Source organism: Tursiops truncatus, chromosome 14, assembly GCF_011762595.2.
Source record: "Tursiops truncatus isolate mTurTru1 chromosome 14, mTurTru1.mat.Y, whole genome shotgun sequence".
Lineage (NCBI taxonomy): Eukaryota > Metazoa > Chordata > Mammalia > Artiodactyla > Delphinidae > Tursiops > Tursiops truncatus.
In genome coordinates, this window is record NC_047047.1 from 77,630,337 (window position 1) to 77,651,007 (window position 20,671).

Here is a 20,671-nt window from a genome sequence, read left to right on the forward strand (position 1 = left end):
TTCATAAAAAAATATTTCACAATATACGTCATTTATTTCACCATGCGTTCCTGGGTGTAACCATGGGTTGTCTTGATAGTCAAATTATGCTCTCAATACCTCAAGGAAACAGTAACACCCTTTAGGTTTCTGGATGATACCCAGGTCTTTCACTGTTCACCTTAATTTACTAACCTTTTAAAGGAGAACTTTTTTTTTGCGGTTCCACCTCATGGCCATTAATAGTTGATAAATGTTTTAGTGTATGTAATGTCAGGTGACGTGACCCATGGAACTTATATTTATGAAGAGCTAATGAATTTTGTCCAACCTCTCTTTAAGCCCAGTAGTGGTTAATTCATAAATGTGAGACTTGGTGAGACAGAAAAGGTGTATATACAATGCTGATAATTACGGAATAGGATATCTCAAGAAGATCCATATGAGAACAGAAATCTTATTTGTTTGTTTATAGAATGGATTCTTGAGGGAGATTGAGCCTTACGGGGTTTCTGTGGTTTTCCAACCCTAAAATTCTTTGCTTATTGCTTTTCTAGCAGCCTTGCCTATAACAGAATACTCACTAAGGTTGTTAAGAGTTAAAGCTGGGTATTGCAGTTATAGATTTGGCTTATTTTGCTGACTTGATGCTTTTACAGTACAGGAAAATTATAAAAAAAAGATTTTGAGGTAAGGATATGCCAGGCTTTTTAAAAAATGTTAACTTATCCCAAGTATATTGTAATAAAAGTCAGTAGGGGAAATAAGATTTGATATATAATTATTAGCTTTTTTTTGCCGAGAATTAATGTAATGTGTAAAATTTGGTCATTCTTTATGCTACTTTTTTTAAAAATACTTTTAACACCTAAGTGCTACTTACATGTTTAAGATTCTTAGAGCTTTTTCGTTTGGTAGCAAGACTTATTTAAAAATTTTTCTTTTCACTTACAGTGTGTCAGAGATTTTGGAGAAACATGGACTTGAGAAACCAATTTCGTATGTTAAAAATACTCAGTCTAGCTCAGAAGAGGCACACAAGCTCATGGTTAGATTGACCAGGCACACCGGTCGTAAGTGAGTAATAAAATTAATTGATAATTGTGTGTGATTAAGAAAAAGTACCACTTTTTTTCTTTTTCTGACTTCATTGGGTTATAATTGACCAACAATAAATTGCACATATTTAAAGTATAGAATATGATAAGTTTTGGTATATGTATATACCCATGAAGCCATCACCTCGTCAAAATAATGAATGTAGCCATCACCCCTAAAAGCTTTCTCTTGCTCATTTATAATCCCCTCCCTCCTTCTGCTTCTCATTACACCCCCATCCCCTCCCCAGGCTATCACTGATCTATTTGCTGTCTCTACATCGTCCTTTGCATTTCCTAGAATTTTATGGAAATGGAGTCATAACAGTATGCACTTCGTTTGTTTGTTTGTTTGGCTTCTTTCACTTAGCATAATTACTTTGTGATTCATCCATGTTGTATCATGGATCCGTAGTTTATTCCATTTTATTTGTTGACTAGTATTCCATTGATGGATTTATTGCACTTTGTTTATCTGTTCACTTGTTGAGGGACATTTGGTTTATTTTGAGTCTTGGCTTTTACAAATATAGCTGCTATGAATATTCATGTACAAGCCTTTGTATGGACATGCGCTTTCATTGCTTTTGGATAAATCCATGAGAGTGGAATGGCAGGATCATATGGTAGGTGGATGGTTAACTTTTAAAAAAACTGCCTAACTGTCTTCCAAAGCATTTGTACCATTTTATTTTTTAATCAGTCTTTTAGGAGCGTTCCAGTTGCTCTACATGCTTGTCAGTACTTGCTGTGGTCAGTCTTTTAAAGTTTAGTGATTTTAATAGGTATGTTGTGGTATCCAATTTTGGTCTTAATTGCTTTCTCCAGTGAGTAATAACGTTGAGCATCTTTTTATGTGATTATTTGACATCAGTGTATCTTCTTAGATCATTTTAAAAATTGGGTTCTTTACTGATTTTGAGAGTTTTCTTATACATTCAGGATACAAGTCCTTATTAGATATACGCTTTGCAAAGATTTTCCCCTATCTATGCCTTATCTTTTCATTCTCATACCTGTGTCTTTTGAAGGGCATACTTTATAAATTTTGATGAGGTCCAGCTTATCAATTTGTTCTTTGTTGATTGTGCTTTTGATGTCATGTTAAGAAACTTTTGGCACAAAGATTTCCTCCTGCCATTTTTAGTAAAATTTTTAGTTTTACATTTTACAATCAGTTTCATGGCCCATTTTGAAAGTTCATTTTTGTTTATTGTTCAAGGTATAGATTATTTTTTTTTAATATCTGAATATTGCAGCATCATTTGTTGAAAAGACTGTTCTGTCTGTACTGAATTGCATTTGCCTCTTTGTTGAATATCAGTTTTCCATATTACGGGGGCCTATTTTGGGGTCCTTTATTTTGATCCATTGATCTGTCTATCATTCCTCTAATAACCATCCTGTATTAATTATTATGGATTTATAGTAATTCTTAAAATTATTGTAGATTTACAGGAAGCCTTAAAATTCTCTCTTTATCTCTGTCTCTTTCAACAGTTTACTCTAGTTATTGATTTATGTGCCTTATGTTCCCTTCAAAATCATAAGCTTATCTAAGGCAAGTGCTACAGTCACCAAACATCTAATTTGGAACCTTACATATCATTGGCCCTCTCTCAGTAATTACTAAATGAATAATTTAGGAGGTGTTGACAATTTAAGTCTTAAACTTTCTTTACAGCTATAAAAGCTTTTAGGGGTCAATATTTCCCATCATGTTGGCTCTAGTCAAGAACCTACTCTTCAGTAAGAAAGCCTCACTGTTGCTGCTAGATTACCTGCTGTCCTTCCATTGAATCCCTCAAATACTTCTAAAGTCCTTGCAGTTAATTTCTGCTTATGGCATTCTACTTACTGTGAATATGTAAGAGAATACGGCCTCTTTTTTCAAGGTAGTCAACTTGAAATGAATCTTAATTATTTCATATATGCTACTATGGCTTGGTCTTTAACACCTATCAAATTTTCTTATGCATATTCTAAATGGTGGCAGATTTCACTGACTGTCACAAATCAGGTTTTACTATCTTGAGTGCAATACTATTTCTCGCTGGAAAATACACCTCCATTCCAAAGCTGTAACTAATACATCATGTTTGTGTTCAGGTATTTCCCTGTCAATTTGCACACCTCTTGTATAGTGCCTCCAGTTCTTCTCTTGGTTCTTATTTACTGCATGTACTCTAAAAAGACCTTTGGAAATAATGTCTTATAATTTATTTTAATTAGAACCTGTACTTAAGGCTAGCCATGTGTGAGAAAACATTAATACCATCTGTCCCAGTGTTGCTGGCTTCTAGAAGAACAGCTGGGCTGCGAGAACTTGAATTCAGCTAGACAGTGCCCAGGTCTGATTTTATGAAGCTGGTGCAAGATGGACACTCACTTTTTCAAACATTTTGCTACTTTACTGCCTGCGAGCCAAATTTGAAAGTCTTTTAATTCTTTGAAGCCCACCCAAAGAGTTCACATACCAAGGTCTAACTAATGGAAACACTTCAGGGATTATCCTTGAAGACTTGCAAATATATCAGTTTGTTTTGTGTATTTGTATGCTGGAAAAAAAAAATGTATTCTCTTAAGCTTTAATACATATCAGAGAGAAATAATTGTTCATTTTGTGTAGCAAATAGAAAATGCTATAAGCAAATGAAGCATATGGTTATTAAAAATTTTAGGTGAAAAAAATTCCTGAAGACTAGAATTTTTGTAGGAAAGATCCCAAATGCATAATTTTTCCATAGCAATACTATTAAACATGGTCTATTTGCCCTGTTTTTAATGCATAAGAAAGAAAATGATGCGTGGAAAAGGAACACCCAGTTGGTATTTGACAAACAGAAAACAAAACCAAACCTACCCTTTTCAAACAATGAGATTCATGATTATGTAGAACTTCAAGACTAGAAAATAAACATAAATGATGATTCCAAACTCACATATATTCAACAAAGATGAACTTTTGAGAGAGGTAGAGAGAATTACAGCACATTCTCCCTCCTACTAGACAATATTAGTGGTTGTGTATGTGACTACAGAAAAACAAACAGATGTGTTTGTGACTTCCAGATTTATTCATTCACACTTGTTGAATGCTACTTTGTACCAGAAAAATATGGGGAGTGTCTTTTCATACATTCTAGTTTAAGTTAATTATCATAATATACAAAAAAGGAAACTGAAGCTCAAAGAAATTTATTCAAATCCATACAGATAACTGAGCTTGTTTTTATACTCAGGAAAAATTTTGTTTCATTGTCTGTGTTTTTTCAAAATTAATCTCATCCCTTCCTTATCATTTTTTGAGATTCTCTTTAAGTGAGAAAGCTGAAATTCAAGAATGTTAAATATAGTCACGCAGCTAATATGTGACTCTCTGTGACATTGTTAACAACACCGTTTCCCCTGTTGCAGGAGAATCTGAACCACTGATTCTTTAAGTCTGTAAGTCTGGATACTACCATGAAATGGTATTTGATCAACTAGATAGTGTAGGCCTCACTACTTCATCTCTGACTGGTAAATTGCTCCTAGAGGAACTGTGTAAATGAACTAGAAAGCCTGGTAGGGGCTTGAAGCTTTGGCTTTCCCACGTGTGGTCACTGGCTTATCCTTGAGGGGAGCCTGAAAACTATGCCAATGGAATTGTTACAAAAGGTGTCAGCTCGGTGCTTTGTGACCACCTAGAGGGGTGGGATAGGGAGGGTGGAAGGAGGGAGATGCAAGAGGGAAGAGATATGGGGATATATGTGTATGTATAGCTGATTCACTTTGTTATACAGCAGGATCTAACTCACCATTGTAAAGCAGTTATACTCCAATAAAGATGTTAAAAAAAAAAAAGGTCCTGACTTTTGTGGGGAATGAAGCTCCTTCCTAAGCCAGATAGGAACTGCAGCTACCTGACAGGGCTTGTCGTACCTGGGCTGGCACCTGGGCTGTCGCCTGGGTGGGAGAGAACCCCCACAGTGCTCTACCCCAGGCTCTGTGGACTGCCGCATGGAGTCCCACTGAGAGGAACCACTAGGGCTGCCGGCTGGCCAGCTGTGCTTCCCGCCTCCAGACTCATGCTAGGTGTGGCCCCTGCTGCCCTCTGGGTCTGCATGTGTGGTTGAAATTAAGAACACACCCTGCTGGCGACTGCAGAGTGATGAAGATGGAATTTGAAACTCATTCTCCTGTCTCCAAGTGCTTTTTCTGCTATATCACTGCTGCTTTATCTTACTTTACCGTGTGCTTTATTTTACCTTAGAAACTCATAGCTGTTTACCTTTGCCATTATCAGTTTTGTGTCTAGGCAGCCTACGGCAGAGGCAGCTCTGGCAACATTTCTGGCATTGATGCGTCGCTGCCCAACTTTTCCCTCTATCTTTTTTTTTTTTTTTTTTTTTTGCGGTACGCAGGCCTCTCACCGTTGTGGCCTCTGCCTTTGCGGAGCACAGGCTCCGGACGCGCAGGCTCAGTGGCCATGGCTCACAGGCCTAGCCGCTCCACGGCACGTGGAATCTTCCCGGACCGGGGCACGAACCCGTGTCCCCTGCATCGGCAGGCGGACTCTCAACCACTGCACCACCAGGGAAGCCCTTCCCTCTATCTTTAATCAAAGTTTTTTTCCCTGGAAATTCAAATGAGATCTATTTCTCTTGATCAGGTGGGAGCTGTGTGGCATATAGAATAGTGGTACCAATTTTTTTTACTTTTGACTAATTGAAGAGAGCAGTTTCATGAATTATTTTCTTTTTTACCCCCAGGCAGCCTCCTGTCAGTGAGTCTCATTGGAGAATGTTGCTGCAAGACATGTTAACTATGCAGCAGAATGTTTACACCTGTCTGGACTCTGATGCTTGCTATGAGGTAACTCTACATATGTAAATATTTCCTCTTAATTTTGTAATTTTGGTTGTTACATTTTGTTGATTGGACACAAGATGATGACCATAAGCTTCACTGTAAGTAATAGGATTGAATTATTAAATCATATTCAATAGCTGGTAACTGAGCGGTGCGTTAGTTTGAGCACTTGCATACATAACTTCTTCTTTGTTCATTGCAACACCATTTATTTAGTGGGTTAATTCTCAGCTGGAGAACTCCGAATCGTACTTGGATCCTCTCTCTTCCATAGTTTTGGTGGTCACTAAAATTTGCTTCATGTGCCTGAGAAAAGTCTTTCAAATCTGTCCTCTCTTCACCTCTGCTAAATGGTTGTAATCCTCCAAACTTGTTTCCCTACTTCCATATCTCTTCCTCATTTACACGGAAGAGAGTATTCTTCTAAAACAGACCTTTTCATGACACTCCCCTTCTTAAAATGCGCTGCTATATAAAATAGATAAAATACCGTATCTACAGTTAGAAAGTAACCGTATTCCTTAGCCTGGCATAGAAAGCCACGGCAGATTCCAGCCACCCTGTCTGTTCTCGCCTCTGACGCTCGCTGCCATGTGCCCTGTGCTCCAGCGGTGCCAAATCTGTCATGAATTCCTCCACTCACGATGCTGTTTCCTGTTTCTGTGACTTTGTACACATTATTCCCTTTGCCTGGAGTATATTCCTCTTTTTTAAACTTGAAAATTGTTGATAACTTTTAGGATTCAGCTCCCTAATCATGCCCTCTAGGATGCCTTCCTTTGTCCTTTGATATAACTTATCTCTATTACAGCCTTTCTTTCCCATGCGATGACTTGTTTGTTTCTGTGTGTGTTTCTTCCCTTTGGTCATTAGCTCCTAGGTAGGCATTATCATATCATGTTCATCCTCAGCTACCCCAGGGCATATTATAGTGTCTGGAGCATAAAGGATACTTAAGGATGGTGAGTTGACTAGGAGTGTAATTTAGGAGAATTTAATCCTTATTTTGGAAGGTGTGTGTATTACCACCAAATTACTCATGCTTTGTATGGAAAAAGGATCCAGCTAACCCACCTTTAATGAGATACAGTTTAAAAGAGGGTTCCCATTTGAATTTGCCTATCAAACAAACAGATCAAAATTGTAGAATATTTCTTGTGTTGCTCTGCTCTGACATCACGAAGCATAACCCGTTGATAAAATGAGAGTTATAAAATAGGTCTCTGTTTTGTGAAATTGGTTGGTATTTTAATTTAAGGTAGTTTTAACAGAAGAGCGCTAATACAGACTGTTGAGAAATGAATGGTTTTATATTTGAACTTCAGGTTTTTATGTGCTTGATGAGTGTAAACTTTATATTGATGATTACACTCGCAGACCACGTACAGCTGCCAGAAACTTCACCTTTGTATCTAAAGCAAAACTTGAAATTCAGTTTCAGGAGAAAATAATCTATATGCACATGGGGTCCAAAATCTTACTGTCATTAGTAACACTGCTTGAAGTAGTGTTTTTAAAGTGGGAGTAGCGTTATTTCCTGGTATTTTCTGACTCTGATTGAAAAATTAGCATTAAGTATATCACACTTGAACTCGCTCCTGTGTAGAGTAATCTATCATAACAACTTGACGTAGTAAATTGTTCTAGTTATATTTTAACCTTTGCATTAGGCCTTGATATTTTAATGACTTCGCGCCGTTAGTCTTTCTCCTTTGAGAAAACATTTGAAAGCATATTATAACTGTCCTGAACCGATTCTAGAAGATAATACAGATTTGGCAAACTTACATTTTAAAATATTTTAGTGATGTTTAAATTATGCTATATTGTCTTACTGACCTGTGGCCACTGTATTAGGTTTTGCTGTCATTGGAAAATGATTTTAAATCTCATTGGCATAATTTTGATAAGGTGCAAGATTTCTCTACAGCCTGTAGAGCAGAAATCTATATTGTTCATTTCAGCAAAACCTTGAAAATAGTAGAGTGAGTGAATTTTATTTTTTAGTATTGGGCATTGACTCTTTATGGCTTACCTGAATAAACCAAAGGAATAGAGAAATTGTTACATCTAAGTCACTCTGGTCACATGGAGCAAGCCATTTTCACCTGTCATATAAGCGATTAGGGTTACTCACTGATAATGCGCTTTCTGTCACAGTATGGATTATATAGCAGATCTCTCATAGGTATTAGTAATTTTATCCTTATCAGTCATTTTAGGAAACACCTGTCTAAAAATGTCTTCTCCAGAAGGCTAGAAACAAGTGAAAATAAGGGGGTCCTATGAAAATTGGGTAGCCTTCCTAATTATAAGGAAACTCTTGCTTCTCCATGAAATCTACTTTTTATCTCTTCTTTTTCTGTGTTATCCTCATCCAACAGTGGCATGATAGGAAAGAACATTCTTGTGGAAGTTCTTGTGCTATTTATATATTGATGCTATTAGTGTGGGTTTAAAGGGAGCTCTTTAATAGGACTTTTTTGGAGTAAGTAGATAACCTCAATTATGGAATAAATTTTATGTTAATTGATGCTATTAGTTGCCTTGTAAAATACAATGACATTTGCATAACTGCCTTCCATCAGAGGCTTTTGTTTTGTTTAAATAGTTTTTAAATTGCAGATTAGAAAAAAATGTTATGTGGTGTATTGTAATTCTAGTGACTAGGTGTAAGTAGAACATTTGTAGCTTGGGTGTTTAGTTTATAAGACTGACTTCAGATGCTTTAAACAGTCATTAATCATGTGTACCATATTCAAAGATTTTCTTTTAAAAAATTGAAATGTTATAAATACTTTAAGCAGAGTGTGGACAGTGTGTCTAATGGATCCTGTTTTTAATAAGTATGAACTTTGGATATTTTACTCAAGTATTTGTTGTAACACATTAAAATATTATGCTTACCATTGGTTTGTTCAGTTAAATTGTTTCTTCTTCCTAAAAGGGGGATTTTTTTATTGACATGACATTCACATAACATAATACTAACCATTTTAAAGTGTGCTTCATTGTCATTTAGTACATTCATAAATATTGTGCAACCTCTACCTATAGGATGGATGTATTTTTTAAAATTTATTTCACTTGGATATCAGAGCCTCCATTGTGTCAAGAACTGAGTCCTCCCTCTTTAAGCACTAACTCCAGTTTCTTCTTTTCCCCAGATATTTACAGAGAGCCTTCTGTGTTCCAGTCGCCTTGAAAATATCCACCTGGCTGGGCAGATGATGCACTGCAGTGCATGTTCAGTAAATCCACCGACTAGTGTAGCCCATAAAGGAAAAACCCAGTACAGGGTCAGTTACGAAAAAAGCATTGACTTGGTTTTGGCTGCCAGCAGAGAGTACTTCAATTCTTCTACCAACCTCACCGACAGCTGCATGGATCTGGCCAGGTAGAGGAACTCTGTATTCTCCGTAAGAGGGAGGGGGGGACGTCAGAATATACAAACTTCATTGTTGGTTTTATCCTCTACCTCACAAAATATGTTATCACAAGTACAGATTGACTCGACTCTATGGGGCACCGTTATTTATTGCTTGAATATAGAATGAAAACTTAATTACGTCCTAAGTATTCATCAACTCTCTTGTGACCCTTTTTCTCTAGCACACTTTCCCACGGTCATTCTAGATGATTATCTATAAGGTTATACTTTTCTTCTGTTGGAAGAGATTCAAGTGGTAGCCAGCAAGTTCAAGTTCTGGAAAATTTCAGCACATTAGGTCGTGTCTGTATGCTTTACATGGCTTCCGCTCTGATTAGATGATAAAGCTCAGAAGTCCCTTCCAGGGGGAAATTTCTGGACTCTGAATTCTGTTCCTCTCTTAGCCTGTTGTACAGGAAAGTTTGTGTTCCTCTTTTTCCTATTGATTCTTAGGAGCTGTTTTTTTGCGTATGGGACACGTGCCCTTTGCCTCTCTTAATGGTTAAACTGTGTTGCCAAGTTTTAATAATGTACAGTTTATCTTTCAAATGGCTCTTTTGAATTTTTAAAAAACTCGGTTGTTATTCTTTTTTGTCTTTTGTGTCATCCTTTGAAAGACCTTTAATTCCCAAGATCATTAAAATAGTTTTTCGTATTGTTTTTTATTACTACTTTGGTGGTTTTATTTTTGCATGGAAATTTTAGGCCCATTTGGAATTTATTTTGATGTAAACATTGTGCTAGTTGTTTAGAGTTACTTTTCCCCTCAAATAACTGGTAGTTGTTTCAACTCTAGCAAAACTTAAAGGTAACTTTTTTCCCCCAGTGATAACTTATCACAGAAAGAATCATGTTTTCTCAAACCATGTTATTGAACTTGACAAAGTTGTTTAAAATAGTTAGTAAACTTGTTCCTTCTCTCCCAAGGGATAGTATTTCTATTTCAGATGATGAAAATATCAAATAGAACAACTGGGAGTTGTGTTTGACCTAAATCTTTTTGACAGATGCTCCTAGAGATCATTTTTGAAACTACACAGTACTTGCAGTATTTGCCTTTCATCCACCCCCTTTTCTCCTACAAGGACACACCTTCGTTTAGAAAAGATGTCATATGTGTGTAATGTGGCACCAGACTGATTGAGCCCTGTGGGCCCAGATGTATTTAATTGTTTACAGTTTTATTGAAATAGAAAATAGCCCATCCATTCTTATTGATTAAATTACTATTTATTTACTAGGTTTTTTTTTTAATTGAGGAAGCAGTACATCCACAAGATAAAATATTTAAAAATACACAAAAGATAGATATGGAAGATGTCTTTCTCCTCATTCGAGTTCCTCTAACTTTATCCCTCAGTTATATTTTTAATCAGTTTCCTGTGTATCCTTCTGGAATATCTTATTAAAAGTTACTCCCTTCTTTCTTAAATCACAAATAAGTGTATACTACTTGTACCTATCTTTCTGTGTCTTGTTTTATTCACTTACGATCTATATTGTGGGTTTTTCCATGTGGATACATATAGGTTTGTTTCATTCCTTTTTGATGGTTGTAGACTATTTGACTTTTATACAATTTATTTAATTAGTTCCTGATTTAGTGTATTTTATTTTAAAAAGACTGCGGTAGTGAACATCCATAATTATGTCTGGGCATGTGAGAGCCTGTCTGTAGTATAAATTCCTAGAACTGGGATTCCTGGGTTCAAAGTGCGGTTAGAATTTTGGTAGATGCCACAAATAGGTTGTATACTGTTTGTCCTTGAACCAGTAGTAAGTATGTGTTAGTGCTCATCTGATTTAAATCCCCAAAGTTTGCAAGAGCAAGCTAGGCCTATATCTGTCGCTTGGTCATGTAGTTAGATCCTGGGGCCTAGATATTTTCATGTGATGGTCCATGATTTTAGCATTGTTAGCTCTTCATGGCCTGATCTCTACCTGTCTTTCTAGTCTCATGCCCCACTGTTCCTCTCCATGCACCTTTCAGAAAATAGGTTTATTGTTAACTACAATATTTATTAAGTATACTTTCTCTGAATTTAAAAAAATTTGCTTCAAATACTCCATAGGTATCACAAATTCGTAGATTATCAAATCACTTTCATCTATATTTATCTCAGTACTACATCACCAACTGATTGTTTCTGATCAGAAAAATGTCTCTTGTGCAGTTTCTTAGGTTATTCCTTTTCCTTTGAGAGACAAAATTGTGATCGAATCAAGACATTTCTGTTTTCCTTAAAAGAATAACTGGAAATTAACTGTATTCCTTCTGTTTTTTTTAATTTTTTTTACATGATCATTATCTTTTGAGTCAACAGTGAACAGAACACTAAACCCAGAGCTAACGTATCTTGCTTTATACTGTGATACCTTACGTACCATCAGCATAACCCTGCGCAAATTGCTTCACCTCTGAGCTTCAATTTTGGCTTCCTTAAAAAGCAGATGGTGATATTTGCCTGTCTCACAGCCTTGCTGTGAGGATTAAATAAGATATCAGAAAGCCTCTAGCAGAATACCTGGAAGGAAGTTGGTTTTTGATAAATGTGTTGGATCTCTATGTTGTTGATCATAGAAAGGCAACTTAGCTGAACATATGTTACTTTTCCTTTTTAAAAATGAATTTCTCCTAGGTGCTGCTTACAGCTGATAACAGATAGACCTGCTGCCATTCAAGAGGAGCTAGATCTTATCCAAGCCCTGGGGTGCCTCGAAGAATTTGGGGTAAAGATTCTGCCTTTGCAAGGTGAGTTTTCTATTTAGTGTTGCACTATTATTAACTCATTTTGCATTAGTTCACTCGTGTTCCTTTTTAGGTTTTTAACTAAAGAGTACTTTTGGTCATTTAGTCCATTAGCAATAGATTCTGCCCTCTGTCCCATTTTTCAATAACAGTACGGCCGTGAGGCTATTGGATAAAAACACAAATAGAAATTGGGGAATATGGATGAGAGTTTCAGGTTTACATCAGTTTTGGATTGCAATTTATTTATTTGTTTCAGTTGCATAGATTTAGAATTAGCTATAAATGATAATAGTTTATTTGTTTTTATGCTTACTGTAGAATATTCTTTAATTAAACAGATTTTTTTTTTTTTTTTTTAAGCAGCGGGAATGACAGGAAGTTGTTGTTCAGAATTAAATTACTAGCAATTTGTTAACATTGCTCGAGTTCTTTTACCTAAAGGTAGAAGTCACGTTAGTACCAACTCAAACAACCCTGCTGTCCTATCAGGACAGTGGGTGTCTCCCAGTGTCCTGAACCTTACCTGATAAGAAGGAGGTGGATTTTCAATCCCGGACCTCATTGCCCTAAATGAAGTGGGTATGCTTGGCGATTAGTGGTATGCTTGGCTAGTTTCCATGCAATCTCTTATCTTTATTCTTAAAAAAAAATTACATTTACTATTTATTTTTTATTGAAGTATAGTTGATTTACAGTGTTGTGTTAGTTTCAGGTGTACAGCAAAGTGCTCTTACCTTTGTTCTTAACTCTGGAAACGTTTGGAATTGGGAGTGGGGAAGGCATAACTAAGTTCCTTTCATCTCTCTGTTTTTTGATAAATTTTCATCAGAATTGTGTGTGTGTCTCTCTTTTTCTTTTTTAAACTTCTAGTATCTTCGGTCAGTGATAGCCTGTTAAAGGTTCCTTGGTGTCTTTGTCCTCTGAGGTGCTTTGAGTCAGGTGGATCTTAGGGAATATGAGGCAGGAGAGACATTCTCATGTTTTCATGTGGATTTCCACTGCAGTTTTACTAAAGATTAAAGTTCTGCTTGTCAGACAAATTTATTAGACTTTTAAAAGGTAATATTACTATTACCTTGAATATCTTTGTTTGACAGTAGTTTGTATGTGATTTATAAATAGCCAGCAACATCTGAAACAACTGTGTTCAAGGTGACTGTTAAATCACTAGAAAATTCTATTCACTCGCACCATTCATGTAATTTTTGAGCTCAGAGCTTCTTAAAATTGTGAGGATTAATCAGAGTTACCAAAAAGCATTTTCAGTTTATTCTCAAATATCTTAAATTATTAACCACCTCCCTCGAAACACTTATATTTGTAATTGAGGATTTCAGTCATGAGAGAGTCCAGAGCACTGTGAAACTTTTGTCTTTCTTATATCTCTTGTTAGGTCAAGTCATTATAGCTTTGACTTTGTGTGTGTGTATATTTTAGCTAGTTATTTAATTCAAGCAGATTGATAGAATACAAAAAATGGTTTCCCAAATGCTATTAAAGTTTGAAAATTACGTTGCGCTCTGATTTTTCTTCGGTGCTCAATTAGCAATATTTGCACATCAGCTGATGGGTTTCAATATCTGCAACCAAACTGTAGGTTCTGAGAAATTTCCTGACTGAGGAGAATCTTAAGGAAGACTTTGCTTTCATGTTTTGACAGCTTTTCAGTTTGATGTATTAATTTGGAATTTCCTATTAGAGTGGCTTCTGGATGTGGAGATGGAATATTCTTTTTGTGTACTGTTTGTTGTATTTATGTCACAAATATAATTTAGGTTTTAGTATTCATCAGTAATATTGGACGAACAAAGTTACTTGATATTTAAAGATTTATGGTCCAGGTATTTTTTATTGTAGTCAGTGTACAGTAGTTCATTTTGTCACTTTGCTTTGTTTTGAAGCCTTCTTTGCCTACACTCCAGGAGTTGCTGCACCTCTCAGCAGGTGAGGGCTAGTGGTACTAGATAAGTTATAATGCATGAGTTAATAAAAAACAGGATTACAAATATCATATAAAAAATAATGCCTCGTGTAAGAATCGCCTATGATGTGTTTGTGTGTGTACATATGTGTGCTTTTCCCCATACCTTGGGTGTTTATGTTGTGTAAATTATTCTTACTATTCAAGTGAACCAATTTAGGATATTTTAGTTATCCCTGTGTTCTTTCTACAATAGAGTAAGTCGGTTTTCCAGACTTACAACATTGTGTTAAGCCCAGCTGGGAGCCCATGTTGCCACTTATTGCTGAGTAACTGGACACGTGTCTTAACCTTTCTTTGTGTTTAACTTTTCTCATTTACAAAATGAGCGTAGTAATGAGTACCTTATAGAATTGCTTGTAAAGATTAAGTCTGTATGTCTGTAGTGCCTGGGATATAGTAAGAGCTCTCTAAGTATCAGCTGTCATTTTTATTATCTTCCTTGGAGGTCCTCTTAATGATGGCAGAATTAGAGTGGTCTTACCTACTTTCTCCTTCTCCCTCCCTCCCTCCCTCACTGTCCCTTCCTTCTCCTCCACTCTCCTTTCCTTACATTCAATAAAGATTAATTTAGGCACTTTTATTCCAGTAACCAAAAGAATGAAGGGGTACCTCTTGACTTTGAGGGACTAATATACTGAGAGACGTGACATGCAGGCCTGATTCTGTCTTGTTGGGTTTAAATTCTGATTCAGCCGCCTTGAGGTGTGTGATCTGTGGCAACTTAATGGCTTTGAACTTTACCTTCCTCAGTTGGAGATAATAGTAAAATATTCCCTGGACAGTCCTGAAAGTTATATCTTGAACACTGAGAATCCTTATACTAGAGAATCCAATACTTAAGCATTTCTGTGAATATGTTAGTAGTAATAATAATAATTGAGTGATTTTTAAGTTCTAAGTATACTTCGCATGTAATTATTAATTCTTGTAAATACCCTATGAGGTAGTGACTGTTATTGTTTTCATTTTTCTAGATCAAGGCACAGAGAGGTTAAGTAGCTTACTTGTGGTCACACAGCTAGTTAGAGGTGGAGCTAGGTAGTCTGTTTGGCTCAAGAACTTGCATATGTAACAGTAAACAATACTCTACTGATGAGGAGGTGTGAAAGTAAAAGATTCTTTGAGAAGGAAACTCTGACCTTTGCTCTCAATCATCAGCTAAGTGACTGACTTCTACACATTATCTCCTTCCTCACCTATATGGTCCGATTTGTCCTTCTGCAACATCATGAGGAGCTATATATGTTCTGCATCTTTGATGCCCTTCATGAGCGACCGAAATTGAAATTTTACGTCTGTGTTTTGCTGGGCATGTGCTGTCCCTTCCTCCTAAGGTTGTTATGAGACTGTTTGCCGTGTGGGTAACTGGTCAATAAATGCTTCTTATGTCTGAGATGGGAGTGTGTGTGTGTGTGTGTGTGTGTGTGTGTGTGTGTGTGTGTGTCTTGTAGTAGTTTTTAAAAATATTTGTGAGATCCAGAGGAAATTGAGGAATCCTCAATTATTAAAAGATACATATATGCTTATTCTTTTCTTGTTCATTAATTTCAGTTTGAAAAGAATTTTAGGAGTCAAAAGACCTCTTCCCTTCATGGAAAGATAATAACATCTATGGCTTGAATTAATTTAAATAAGAAATCACATTTTGAAATATAATTTAGCATGTCCTATGGTAAACAGTAAAAGAGGACTGGTATAGTGATGGTCCAGAGGCTTAAAATAAAATAAAAAGGCATTTTAACGTGGCAGTTACATTCTGTTAGAATCCTACTCTCCAAATGTATTTAATGTGCTTGAAATCTTAGTAATATACCATGCTTAGGGCAACAAGCAGAAAACCAAACTTGAGCGTTCCAGTTAAAGGAAGTACAGAGAAAATGATGATCCATTGCCATGTGTAGTTTCAGTTTCCACCTTAATTTTATTGAGCTGGAAAGAGTGGTAACAGTAAGGAAATCAGCTTATTAGAGTTATAAACCTAGAGTTTCTCTAAGAAGAATATAAGAATTCATCAAACAAGACCATTGAAGCATCTGTGAAAACCCGGGCTTTTAGGTACATAGAATGATGATAATATCTGTAAGTGCTGTTTTGAAAATCAGGTTAGAAATATATAGAAATTACCTTTCTCATAGTTACTGAATCTGAAATGTTGAAGTAATGGTACACATTTTCTTAAAATATATATATACTAGGAGAAAAACACATAAAACAGCAGATGTTGAGGTAAAAAACCCAGTTTTTTGATTGAGAAAAGTTATGAAAAAGTTTGAAGTATATTGTATCAGTTAGTTTTTGTTAGACTGTCCTATAGTAAAAAAAAAAAAAAGAAACTCAAAAATCTCAGTGCGATATGGTAAGTTTAAACCTGGCATTGTAGCAGCAGAGGGAAAAGATCAGGAATCCCATGATGATGACTCTTAAGCCTTTGCTTAGAAGTGGCGTATGTCACTTCCACTCACATTTCATTGCCTATAGAAGTCACATGGCCAGCCTGAAAGTTAATGAGGTGGGCATTTGTGACATGAAAACAATACAGTCTGCGGAAGCTGTACTCAGATTAGACATTAGCCGTCCTGATTGTGAAGTAACTGAAGTCTGCATCTGCCTTATATTTTAGAGTAAAGGCCACCACAGGATTACTGTACTAGCAGTTGCATGAATAGCTATCTTGAAATAGCCCAATACACACTAAAGTATTTATGGATAAAAAGACATGATATTTGCATATGGTTCAGGAAAAATAGATGTGTGTAGATACCTATGTTTATGTGTATATGTGCTTGGGGGAAGGGTGGAAGGGCATGCATGATTGCAAGTGTGAATGGAGCAGACGATTAACCATTGGTTGATCTTGGCAAAAACTGTAGAGGAGTTCTTTGTACCACTCTTGCAACCTTTCTGTGAGTATGAAATTTAGTCATAATAAAAACTTACTCCCCACGCCCCCCCCAAAAAAAAAGCCTATCCCAAAGAAAAACTACTACCTTTCTCCTTTATATCCACAATCCCTGGGCCCCCTCCCGCCTGCCTAGAAGAAGTTTTGGGGGAAGATAGGATGTATGTTATATGGCCACGGATTTAGGAATGGATAAAGGAATGAAGGTGTGAAGAATGTTTAAGGAGCTGGATTGAATTCAGGTCCCATCACTTTCAGTGACCTTAGCCAAAGTACTTCATCTTTCTGCACCTCAGTTTCTTCCCCTGTGGATAATAGTACCTGCCCTGTTAGGTTCTGCCTTGTAGGATTAACACACATAAAGCACCTACAACAGTGCCTAGGACACAGGTCATATTCATTTCATGTCAGCTACTCTCATGGTAATCGTTATTGTTGTATTTACTGGGTCCTAGCTTCCCAGGCAGTGCCATGTTTCTTAAAAGTTAACACCTCTATCCTGAATAGATACCATTTCTTTCTAGCATATACATAATACTCTTTAATTCAAGTTTTCCCCCCTTAAGTGTGCCTAATTACCGCACAGTGCGAGTTAGTGTGATCAGACATCTTATTTTCCTAACATCTAGCTTAAGTGAGAGGATGGGGACTGTTTTTAGAGAAAGGTTAGTGAATTGGGTCAGTGAGCGCTTTGAGGACTCCTGCCCTCCAAACTGGTATGACGTGGTGGAGGTAGAAGGTGGATATTTGGAACATGGAATGGATCTTAGGGGGTTGAGGTAAGGTGGCGCGACTGGTGTACCAGGAAGTATGCGAAGTTTTCAAAGACAGATACCGCCTTCTTTAAAATTTTCCCTAAGTCCTGACCTGGCACTTGAAAAGGTGACACTTTTTCTTAGCTTCAGAATGCCAGTTCATTTGCTGTGTTTCAGAAGTTTGGTGATAATGAAAAGATCCATGTTCTACATTATTTATTCAGAAGCAACAGTAACTTCACTGTTTTTAAAAAATTGTGTCTTTTACTTAACTCTTATTGATCTGGGGGTTAACACAGTTTTCATTTTGCTTTGTTGACATAACAAAGAGTTATGTCCCTGGTCACAAGTCTAAACTATGTCTTTCTCTGTAGTGCGGCTGTGCTCTGATCGGATCGGCCTCATCAAGGAGTGTATTTGCCAGTCCCCGATGTGCTACAAGCAATCTACCAAGCTGCTGGGCCTGGCTGAGCTGCTGAGGGTAGCAGGTACGTTTTGGAGGCTGAACTGCAGAGTACGGATCTGTGTTATTCTCGACATCACCTAGACGAACACTGGAATATGTGCTTATAGGTGTCAGAGGAGCTGCTTTTGGGCAAGGATTTGTCTTTTCTAGAAAGGTTGGCATGTTATAAAACGGTGCACCTATACTGAGCTGCTTGGACCTTCTGTTACTTAAATGAGGGCAGGCTTATTTGGGGTGCCACTAAGTGGTTTCGAGGTCAGAAACACAAGTCAGGGTCACCATTTATAACCAGAAAACTGAACATAGGACCAGCCGGCCCTACCAGTTCACCTTCAGTGTTGAAATTTGGTGTGATCTTTTTGGTCCTGAGTAATTTCTTAGAAAAATTTGTGCCTTTACTATTTGGTCAGGTTTTCACATGTTATTTCATTTTCTATTAAGTGGTGTTGATGATGTATTCTTCCTATTTTACGAGGGAAATTGAAGATCAGAGAAGTTAAGTATCTAGCTCAACAGGGTTAAATAGCAGGCCATGGCTTTCAAGGAAAGTCTTTCTGACTCTACACTTCACGTTTTGCACTATTCTGCTTACCAATCTTTTAATACTTCTCTTTTGTATTTTTGGCTTATCCAACGTGCATCCGACCTGATGGACATCGTCAAGTGGGTCCTCGTCTTCTTAAACAGATTTTAAATGTGCAGCTTACATTTTTCAAATGGATCCAGCACAGTTTTGTGACAGTTACCTTCCCGTTTCAACTAAAAGAATAAACACGAACCCCCTGCTGACTTGAAACACTAGTTATCTGTGCTACACGTCTGTCTGTTTGCTAAGTGGTCTTCCTTTGGGACACCATCCATCTCCCAGCCCATGTGATCCCGGGAGACTTGCCAATCAAGATGCTTTGCCACAGTTGTCGGCCACAGTATTCTGTCCACCAGCCAGTTCAGGGATGACCGTGTGACTCAAACAGAACCAATCAAAATCTTTCCTGATGCTTGATATATAAACACAGGAAGACAGAGGCTCTTTCTTCCTTTCCAAATGAAAGTCATAAGGATACAACCTTGGGGATGTTGGCAGTCATTTATCTGATCAGTTTTCTGAAAATAAATCCATTTGAAAGAGAGAAAGAAAATACCCCAATGATATACTACATGCCTCTGGATCTAATCCTGCCTAAAGAGACTTCTAACCCCAGAACTGTTTTACTTAAATTGAGATAAATTCCATTTTTAGCTTAAAAAAAAGTAAAGGGGATTTTTGTTTATTTTGAGCTTTAAAAAATATATATTTAGTGGACACACTTATTAATGTTTAAAAATTTTTATGTATAGAACTCTTCTTCTTAAGGCCTATAGTTCTAGTAAATTTTATTGTGTCAGTTGTCCTTTTCTAGCCTATCCAAAAGCATAACACTAGCATCTTCACCTTTGGACTTGCAGCAGCCTTGGAAAGGTGCCGACACCGTGACTGGGGCCAGGCATCCTTCGTGAGGCATCGCACATGGCTGCGGAGAAATCGGGTGTGGAGTCAGGAGACCGGTCCACTCCTGACCGTCCCGTTCATTTGCTAAATGACTCAAGCTTCAGTTTCTGCATCTGGAAAATAGGAATGACACCCCCCTTGCTTCACCTGCCAGAGTATAAGAGACCCACATGAGTTAATGCATATAAAAGCACTTTGTAAATTTTGAAGCACTCTGATCATCAGGGAAGAATTTCATAAGGATCCAGTTCATAGAAACTAATGAAGGAGTCAGGGATGCCGTCTGCATTTTCCATGTACCTGCCTACTAGGATTAATTTCCATTTTTGTCTTTGTGACGTTGACATAGAAACGGGAAGATCAGTGATCTTGGCCAACCTGCATTTATAATGGTATGAACATTCTTCTTCAGTCCTGCAGAGCACACTTATGTGGCCCACATGGTGTTCAGACCTCTTTTCTTCATTGCAGCTGTTTTAGTTCTCGTATTTGGAACCATCTCAACTTGGCCACTTCTATTTCACAAACTTTAATGTGGAATCTGTATTATAACTTCAGTGCAGTATCATTAAAAAATAAGACTCGTATCTACATTTCATTCAACATAGTGTTTTTATTGTGAGCCCCCTGAGTGCACATAATAGCTAATACGAACCTGTGACTGCTGTGTGCCAGTTCCCTTCTGTGCCCTTTTAACGTACTACCTCTTTTGCTGTGCACAACAGCCTCTTATTAGCCACATTTTACAGATGGGGAAATAGAGGCCTCAGAGAGCTGAAGTAATATCACTTTGTCAGCACTTTGGATACAGGGTTCTGTTACACACCTGCTGCCCTCTGGGGATTTAGAATCTCAGAGGTGTGCGGAAGCAGTGAATTATGCTGCATCGTGGGGTGTGATGGTAGCACATGGCTTCTGTAAACAAATGCTATAGAACTTGAAGAAAGGCAATTCTAATATTTTGCT

General features: G+C 37.1%; 1 protein-coding gene across 9 annotated transcripts in view; it reads left to right on the forward strand.

Moving 5' to 3' along the window:
- Positions 1 to 20,671, forward strand: part of NBAS (NBAS subunit of NRZ tethering complex) — a 339,915-nt gene that overhangs the window by 156,045 nt on the left and 163,199 nt on the right. For all 9 annotated transcript variants that reach the window (XR_004521674.2, XR_012325807.1, XM_033837994.2 and 6 more), the window contains 5 exons: positions 934 to 1,056; positions 5,831 to 5,933; positions 9,098 to 9,327; positions 12,000 to 12,112; positions 18,125 to 18,238. Coding sequence is in view for 7 of the 9 variants with exons in the window: in XM_033837994.2 (XP_033693885.1) it covers positions 934 to 1,056; positions 5,831 to 5,933; positions 9,098 to 9,327; positions 12,000 to 12,112; positions 18,125 to 18,238 (683 nt within the window). In the remaining 2 variants the exon portion in view is untranslated. The remainder of the gene's footprint in view (positions 1 to 933; positions 1,057 to 5,830; positions 5,934 to 9,097; positions 9,328 to 11,999; positions 12,113 to 18,124; positions 18,239 to 20,671) is intronic.